Source organism: Populus trichocarpa, chromosome 8 (assembly GCF_000002775.5).
Source record: "Populus trichocarpa isolate Nisqually-1 chromosome 8, P.trichocarpa_v4.1, whole genome shotgun sequence".
Lineage (NCBI taxonomy): Eukaryota > Viridiplantae > Streptophyta > Magnoliopsida > Malpighiales > Salicaceae > Populus > Populus trichocarpa.
This window is the reverse complement of record NC_037292.2, coordinates 6705158-6713911: the sequence shown is the minus strand read 5'-3', so window position 1 is coordinate 6713911 and position 8754 is coordinate 6705158. Positions and strand designations below refer to the sequence as shown.

Below are 8754 nucleotides of genomic sequence, written 5' to 3'. Positions count from 1 at the left end.
CTAAAAAAGTTGAATCTGGTACCTTGCTAGACTCACAACTATTTAGGCTTGGAATGTAGTCAAACCCGAGGGAGTTAAGTTTTTGATATCTTATCAGAACCACAAATGCCTGGGTTTGGAATAAAACTGAGTTTAAGGGAGTTGAGTTTGGCATCTTACTAGATCCACATGTGTTTGGACTTAATACGTAACCAAGCTCAAAAAAGCTGGGTTTGATATCTTTGTTTCAGCCTTTTTTTCAACAGGTTTTGACATCTATTGAGCTTCCATGATGTGTTGTGTTTTTCTTGGATGCTGTTGGGAATTTTGAGTAAATGGATTTTACTATCCAATATGCTTATCTATCAAAGTATCATGCATGGTTCTGGCAAATGTATCACGCACAAAGTCAAAAGAATTTAACTCGTGAATCCAGTTTGATAACCACAGATACAAAAAGGTAACCATAAATCTCTGCTACTGATCATTCTAGTAAACTAAAGTCCACCCTCAAAAAATCTCACACTCGTCGCATCTCGAAACTCCAAAGTCTAGGTCTTCCACCCCTCCTTCACTCTTTCCTCAGCATACAGTCTTCACATGCAATAGCATTGGACGTTCCCTTTTTCTTCATTTATAAACTCGTCTGTAAACAATGGACCTTATATTTTCTTTAGACGAATTATTATCCCACTTCTTCTTCAAAAAGCATAGATTTCTACCTTTAACCAAAAAAATAGAGAGAGAGAGAGAGAGAGACTAATCCTACAAGTACATCGAAATAAGCACTGTCGAAGAAAAGGGCTTCAAATTAGCAACTCCTGATTGAAGATCTCTGTCCCGAGAACTATCTGCATGCTAAAACTTCGAACAGTTACAAAAAAAAAATCCATACCAACCCTTCCTTTCAGTCTAAAGCCCGACTCCCTGCAGCCCAGCCCAGCCCAGGCAAACAATTCCTTCAAGCACCAGAATGAGTTTCTATTGGGCAGACTGATAATGAAAGACAAACCTTATCCAATTACTGAAAGCCACGCAACCTGTTATGAGTCGAATGACGTGTCAGCGGCAGCTCTCAAAATTGGTGTTTGCATCACGGTTGAATCGTATTTTTTTAAAAAACTTTAACTTTAAGTTAATATTTTTTTTTTTTTTTACTTTTGAAATCGTTTTAACTTATCCAATTAATATCTCTTCAACAGGCATTTCATCGCCTCCAGCTCCAACACCAACAAGCAGATATCTATGTTGTCATCCTTTCCTTAATATACTTTCAACCCTCCATTCTCGTCTACACACAGACCTTAATTTCTCTCCATATAACCGGCGGTAGTGGTCGTGGATCGATCAGATCAGTCGATCTAAAAAAGTGATGGCCGAGGACAAGTATAATCTGAAAAATCCAGCTGTGAAGAGGATTTTACAGGAAGTTAAAGAGATGCAATCGAACCCATCTGATGATTTCATGAGCCTCCCTCTTGAGGTATGTTCAATTTGAATATCAATGATTTATTAATTTCGGGTTTTTTTTATTTTTATTAATTTTGTTTTTTTTATTATTATATAATAGGAGAATATATTTGAATGGCAATTTGCTATAAGAGGACCAGGAGAGACTGAATTTGAAGGAGGGATTTATCATGGGAGGATTCAATTGCCTGCTGAGTATCCATTTAAGCCTCCTTCTTTTATGTTGCTGACGGTATTAACAATGGAAAATACCTTTTTAAAACCTTTCTTTTTAAAATTCTTTTTGGAAATTTTTATAGGGCTAATGGATTTTTTGAATTGTTTGTTATTGCTGTTGGTTTTTTTTTGGCAGCCAAATGGGCGTTTTGAAACGCAGACAAAGATATGCTTAAGCATATCAAATCATCATCCTGAGCATTGGCAGCCGTCATGGAGTGGTACGTTTTTAATAGTTATTGTTGGCTTTACCAAATTATTATGTGTATAGATAGCTAAATTATCAGGATGCAACAGTAACAATTTTATTAAATCTCTTATAGCGAAAGAGGTTTTGGCGAATTATCTTTAGAAGTATTAGTTAATTAAGGTGTGCGAGTGAGATTGATTTTGATATGCCGCCTGTGATTAGGCCATATTTAGGCCTGGGTTGAAGAAGAAAATGTTTGTTGGTGTCTATCTGTTTTACTTGAAGAACTAAGATTTCTTTGTGTTTGTTTACTTCATGTTAATGAAGACCTGGCCTGTGGTCATATTTGTTATGTTATCTAGGAAAAGAATTAGACTTGGGGTACCGGAATGAAAATCATTCCTGGTGTAAATGTTATCTTTGAGGTTGCCTTTTCTTCACTTATGAAGGTCTAATTGCTCAACCACATGAGCATCTGATTCTTTTTAGAAGTTAGAATGTATCGATTCCATAGCTTGGCATACGGCTGATTTTTCATTGTATTGATTATTCTGTTTGGCAGTACGAACAGCTCTAGTAGCACTTATTGCATTCATGCCCACCAGCCCGAATGGTGCGTTGGGCTCACTAGACTACAAGAAAGAGGAAAGGCGTGTTTTGGCTGTTAAATCTCGTGAAGCAGCCCCAAGATTTGGGACCCCTGAACGGCAAAAACTCATTGATGAGGTTAGTGATTATTTCATCGTGTATTGTCATTTGTTACAATATGTGCTAATGAACTGTTTGATGAACAGATTCATCAATACATGCTTAGCAAGGCGCCATCTGTTCCTCAACAAAACCCTGCACAGGGTTCTGAAGAACACCCTAACAACAGTGTGTGTGAAACCCAGGAAAGTTCGCCAGATGCTGAGGCTGTAACTGCTGCTGAAGACCTTCCAAATCCAGCTGTTGGTGAAATTCAGGAAGTGGGCGAGAGGGTCTTTGAACAAGTGCACGAAGCTCACATTACTGCGAACCCTAGTCCTGCAGGAACCAGTGCATCAAGAGAGGTTCCTGCTAAATGTTCAAGCGATCAGCTACTGCAAAGGCAAGTGACTAGGGTTCAAAAACCAGCCGATGATAGGTTGTTCACATGGGCTGCTGTTGGACTCGCCATTGCAATCGTGGTTCTTTTGCTGAAGAAGTTTATGAAATCTAGCGGATATGGTGCCTTCTTCATGGATGGATCTTAGGTACAGTGATTTTTATGAAGCAATTTATAGAAAAAGGAAATCGGAAAAAGAAATCTATGTCATTTTTACACTGGGATTGTTCGTATTTCGCAGTATATGTTATGATCCGATTGACATGCTCCATTATTGTAATTAATAATGTGGATGAGCAACTCATTTGCATTGACAAGTTTGGAAGTATTTTAGTATCTATATTTGATCGTTGTAGATGCTTCCGTTTACGGAGTGATTACTGGAATTGCTTTGGGAAGGTCATCTAACTGTTCTTGCGTGTCTTTTAATAATATTCATGCAGGATCATTATTTTCATATTTACTTGTCTGGACCTTTTGTATTAACATCCAGGTTAACAAACATATCCAATTAACAGAACCCACCCTCCTGTGCACTTCATAGGACCCTGATCAACATAGTTATCAGAGAACACAATTTTCCTTCCGTGGCCAACTTCAACCATAGGAATGCCAAGGATGGAACAAGTGTGCAGCATACACGGTTAAAGCAGAGAAATCAAGGCTAGTCTGCAACGAACTGAGCCTTAACCATTCTCTGCGACGGCCATAATTAACCTCTCTGATGACACTCATCTCCCTCCCAGACCAAACAATGTAACTGGACAATCATACACACATTATTTTTTACCTAAACTGGACAATGATAGAGTTCTCTTTCAATGATTGGGTGCATTTATATTTGACACAGAAATATATATGACAAAGGAATGCCATAGATCATATTTGACCATGCCGATCTCACATGGAAACTAATCATGCTGTCTTTGCCACGACACTATGTTACAAAATACTGTCCTCGATATCATTCAGTGACCAGGGAAGAGCAGTAGTTATATCAGCAGGTAATTAAAGGTTGCATCTTTCCATGTATTGCCTTGTAACAATGGAGACTACACAGGGGAAGCTTTGACTTCGAGTCGCGATACTTGTATGCATTTGTACAGTTTGGACCCGCACATTTTTCACGTGGTGGAGGATAACTGCAAATCAAAACACCACATTGTAAATACCACAAAACAGATAAGAGTAATTATATTTAAATGTCGACAAAATGTAAGCACTTGCATTTCTACAGAGCAAAACAAAATGCCAGTTTTCGGTCTACATAGCATTCCAAAGAAAATACTTGGAGGGATGACAGGGTGAACTTGTACCTGCATGGCACTGAATTAAATATGCGTGGCAGACCAATGTCGTCAGAGAAAATAACCGTAGTTCCAGTGGGGCCAATGACCCATCTGACAGTATTTGGCCCAATTGCATCAGCTTTGGCAGCCTTTGCCTGCACCAAGTAAAATTTATTCTTGATTCAAATGCTGCTAAAGACCATGTGAAGGAGAAGGTAAAAGTTGCATGTCTATTTTCCAAGTACCTGAACCACTTCATCACGCTGTTTCCTCATCTTTTCTTCCTTCTTCTTTCTTCCAGAATCCTGGCCACGTATTTTTCTGATTGCTTCAGCCTAAAACATACAAAGTTAGACGGTTTTCCCATCCACTGCCAAGAGGTTATAGAACTAACATATGGCATGATTAGCAAACCTCAGCCTCCCTTGCTGCCTTCTCTGATTGCATTCTACGCCTTTGTGCAGTCTCAGCTTTCTTTAATTGCTGCTCTACTTCGGAGAGCTTAGTCTTTTGTTCTGCCATTAATACACCAATAAAGGAAATAAATTAGATTTAGCAACAAGCCATTATTACCGAGGTGTAAACTAGTTTTATCTTCAATCATTCCCTTCCAAGCTGTAAATGAGACTGGTGCAAAGAACATGGAAACAGACAAACACTCACTTTTAGGAGGGATTGAAGGTAAACCATTCGGGAACTCAAGAAGACTGGCACCAGGCACAAGAAAATCATCTTTGGCTGTCTGACGAGCCCGTTTATGTGCAGTTGTAGTTGATTCATTCCTTCCTCCAACATATCCCAGCCTCTTGCTTGGGTATCCAGGTTCATCCTCTGATGTAGGCTCTTCCTCTTGCACAAAATCCTTATCCTCTTGCCTACCATCTGAAACCATTGATACCCCCCTTCTTCTCTCCTTATAAGCATTGAGTCTTCCAAGGTAACGTACTTCCTCATCTATGTCACCATCTTCATCAAATTCCACATCCATTGCACACCTCTTAGGAACTCTGTTACTCTTGCGAACTGCTTCAAAATGGGATGTTCCGTTCACAAAGATACTTTCACCAGACATCTTTCTTCCCGAAGAATTGCCCTTTCTAAAACTAGAATCCTGAACAAGTAACTTCTCTCGAGACCGAGAAGCATCAAAACCTTGATAAGATTTTGTGAGTGAAGACCCGCCATTGAAAGCATATTCTGTTGCTGGCTTGGCATGTATTGTATGAGTGACACCACCAAACTTGAGCTTAAGCTTCTTCAGTCTTTTCTCACTTCTCAATCCATCTGAACCAGATGCTACTTGTTCCTCATTGTGTCCACAGTTTAAAAACTGCGTAGAGGATGACAGCAAAGTAGAAGTCTGTAGAAATTTCTGTGGATCAGAACAAGGCCGACGAGATATAATACTCCTCTTCTTCCTTATTGTGGACCCAAGACCAGCGGAATGAGTCCCATTTAAATTTTCCATATGAACTTAAAATTTGCAAACTGTTACTGTGGATTGCTTCCTATAAAAAGCAGAAAGCAAGCAAGAAGATCACAGGGTTGCAATAGCAACAAGTCACCACACCTGAGGATTAAATGCATAGAAGCATTACTTAACTTCCAGCAGAGCATAAACTAAACATTTAACCATGTGAAACGCTCGACTAGAACTTTGTTGAATAATAGAGAAAGGGAATAGTAAGATTCAAAATAGTGGCAAGCAAAGTGAATTGAGATAATTCATACACACCAAATAGAGACTTCTTTTAATGAACAACGGCCCAAAAAATAAAAAATAAAAAAGAACACAATATATCAAAGAACAAATCCAAACTCCAAAATCTTAAATCATGAAAAGAATAGCCAATGGTATGCTGGAACTAAACTAAAATATTTTTAAGGAATCATCTCAACTCAAAAGGTTAAGCTGTTCCGTAAGGCCCAACATTATAAGCTATTAAAAACTTTTGGAGCATAATGAACGAAACCTAAGTGAAGTAACTCATCAAAGAAAATCCCTACAGACTAGGTACTTCACTTCAAACATATTTAGCGGGAAAACAAAAAACAAAGACAATCCTTGAAACCCTTTTGCTTAGAACCTCGCATTTCCATTTCTGGTACAGAAATAAGCACAACCATGAAACTAAGTCCAGGTTTTCTTCTCATTTTCCTTTATTTTCTCGGCAACCAAACAGGGAAAAAAGAAACAATCAAACAAGTAGATTCCCTCTTCTTCACAGTGACATCTAAATTTCAATTAATTTTTTTTTTACTTTTAATCTTAAGTTGAATTACCAAACCTAAAAACAACTCTCTTTTACATCGAAGAACTAATCTTTTTAGTTTCAGCTTTCTTTAGGAAGAAAAAACATAGCTTCCTTCTTTTTACATCAAAATCGAACTTCAAAGCAAACCCATTTCAAAGCAGCAAAGAAAAAGATCAGATAGCAACAAGAACCCATCAAATGTAGTGGATACTTACCTAGCAAAGAAGCCAACTGAAACCCTAGAAAAGGAGGGCCACAAAAAGACAAGTACTTTGGTGATTACGGGGAAAGCCTTTTGGAGAGGGGGGGTTATGTGAGTCTCCTTTTCCTTCTGGGAAAATGGGGATGTTTTGATCTAGTTAAAAATGAATGAGGGGTTAGTGCGAGACAGGGAGTTATGCCATTCTTAGGCTGGTTATAGTAAAGGATACTGGAACTGGAACTCTTTATCTGCTCCATTTTTTTTTTCTCTTTTCTTGCTTCTCCACTTCTTTTAAATTTCTTCATAAGCGTAAATTTTACAAGCAGGGAGTTTAATACACCAAGAGGCCCAGACAAAGCCCATATGATTTCATAGGACTATTACGCTAGTCCAAGGAGAAGGTCCACCAGCAATCTTTTGTTTTTACTTTCGTTTAATGGTAAAAATATTTCCCTGGCTAACTTTTAGGTACCTCAACCAAGTTGTGTGCTATGGATATTTATATTTATACTTGTATTTAAATCTAAAATAATTATTTAAAATTGTTTTAAACTTAATCGGTATGAATTTTTCATATTTAAACTCAATTTATAACTCAAATATGAATACTATAATTATAACTATTTAGTTCATAATTAATTTGATATACATATAATTTTTAAAAACTTTAAGATTAATTATATAATATTTATTTCAAGTCGGTTTTAAATTGAGTAAACTAGTTTTCATAGTGAACCTGGACCCTTAACTTTTTGCCTTTAAATTTTACTTGAACATTATCGAGTCTAAAAAATTTCTACCTATTCGAGCCAGCTGGAATCAATTTACAATAGGTTCTAGTGAAATTTTCATCCTCAGCTATCAACTCATGTATACCATACACATAACCATCTGCCTTACAATTCTAGATTCAGGGCCGATATAAAAAACGGCAAATAATTACTGTAAAAGATTATTTGGTGTTCCAGTTATAATCAGTTGAAACATTGTCATCCTTCATGGACGAGGATGACAATGCTTCAAGTGATTTGGGGATGACTTGATGACTTTAAAAAAGATGGTCGAATGGGTTTGTGAGTCTTCTTCTTCTTCCTCCTTTTCTTCTCTTCTTTTTTTTATTCTTTTGGATCTTTTCTTATTTAGTTCATAGAGTCTTTGGAGAAGGAAATGATGTGATCAGTGGAATTGTTTTTTAGCGGAGAAGTCTGGGAGGGAAATCTGAATCATGCATGTACAGGTCAAGTGATATATATAACGTGTTAGTTTGAGAGACCAAAATCATAAAATTGAAAGGTTATGGGTCTAGTCGGGTTTGATCAAAAGATTATGGGATCATTTAACCAATTAGCCATGAGAATACGACGGCATGCAGATGAGAATTGTAGGATTTTAAGGCATGAATAAAAATGACGAACAAGAAGGTATAATGAGTTTCTTTTAACTATTTTTAGACCCCATATACACAGAAGGTAACGAGGCTGGGATGAAGCTCTACAGAAAAGTAAACTTATCCAGGTTTGAGACGGGCGAGAAAGTATGAAAATGTTCACTTTAAGCGATGAGAATAAACTTGAAGCGATCCTCTCTGGATACTGGTGGCCGGAGATGTTAATCATCATTTTCTTTATTCCGAGTATGGTAATGTTCACTTTAAGCATTCCGAAAAAAATATTTCCTCATCAACCTCATTGCTAACATAGTGGATGAGGCTACTGCACTGTCACGCATGGGGAAATTGCACCTCATTTATGTAGAGAGTGTAGAATGCATTTGATGGAGAGTTGTCAGCTTAGCCCCAGTTGGATACATAATAATAACTAGAAACAACAGATTTATTTGATACAACATAACTTTACATGCCATACAAATTCTGTAGAGCTTGAACAAGAAGGAAAAAAAAAATCCAAGCTCACACCACCCAAGATGGCTCTGCGAAAGTACACGGGCTCAGTGTTCATGGTCCGAATGCTTCACAACCGTAATAGGGCAGGATCCATTATTCACTGCATAGCTGCTCACACTACCCAAGATGGCTCTGCAACAATACAGAAAAACAATTCCATGTC

At 37.6% G+C, this 8754-nt stretch overlaps 2 protein-coding genes across 3 annotated transcripts; one reads left to right on the top strand and one right to left on the bottom strand.

Annotated features, from left to right (window-relative positions):
* Nucleotides 1–1073: 1073 nt before the first annotated feature.
* On the top strand, nucleotides 1074–3399 carry LOC7471109 (ubiquitin-conjugating enzyme E2 32). The gene is made up of 5 exons (XM_002312299.4): nucleotides 1074–1462; nucleotides 1550–1681; nucleotides 1802–1886; nucleotides 2418–2581; nucleotides 2650–3399. The coding sequence occupies exons 1-5, from the start codon at nucleotides 1352–1354 to the stop codon at nucleotides 3088–3090; spliced, it is 933 nt and encodes a 310-aa protein (XP_002312335.1). The 5' UTR covers nucleotides 1074–1351; the 3' UTR covers nucleotides 3091–3399.
* Nucleotides 3400–3753: 354 nt separating this feature from the next.
* LOC7471108 (uncharacterized) lies at nucleotides 3754–7000 on the bottom strand. Of its 2 annotated transcripts, none has more exons than XM_002311352.4 (6): nucleotides 6702–7000; nucleotides 4895–5739; nucleotides 4646–4746; nucleotides 4477–4566; nucleotides 4259–4386; nucleotides 3754–4084 (listed from the first exon to the last, which is right to left on the bottom strand). In XM_002311352.4, the coding sequence occupies exons 2-6, from the start codon at nucleotides 5697–5699 to the stop codon at nucleotides 3940–3942; spliced, it is 1269 nt and encodes a 422-aa protein (XP_002311388.1). In that variant the 5' UTR covers nucleotides 5700–5739; nucleotides 6702–7000; the 3' UTR covers nucleotides 3754–3939. The 2 variants fall into 2 exon arrangements, with proteins under 2 accessions (XP_002311388.1, XP_024463217.1); XM_024607449.2 differs by having other exon boundaries at nucleotides 4895–5801; nucleotides 6702–6999.
* Between the last annotated feature and the right edge of the window lie 1754 nt (nucleotides 7001–8754).

Coding starts and splice junctions, on each gene's coding strand:
- LOC7471108 (XM_002311352.4), bottom strand. CDS start 5,699: ATGGAAAATTTAAATGGGACTCATTCCGCTGGTCTTGGGTCCACAATA. Junction 4,747..4,894: donor ACCTTCAATCCCTCCTAAAA/GTGAGTGTTTGT, acceptor TATTAATGGCAG/AACAAAAGACTAAGCTCTCC. Junction 4,567..4,645: donor AGGCAGCAAGGGAGGCTGAG/GTTTGCTAATCA, acceptor TGTATGTTTTAG/GCTGAAGCAATCAGAAAAAT.
- LOC7471109 (XM_002312299.4), top strand. CDS start 1,352: ATGGCCGAGGACAAGTATAATCTGAAAAATCCAGCTGTGAAGAGGATT. Junction 1,682..1,801: donor CTTCTTTTATGTTGCTGACG/GTATTAACAATG, acceptor TTTTTTTGGCAG/CCAAATGGGCGTTTTGAAAC. Junction 2,582..2,649: donor GGCAAAAACTCATTGATGAG/GTTAGTGATTAT, acceptor TTTGATGAACAG/ATTCATCAATACATGCTTAG.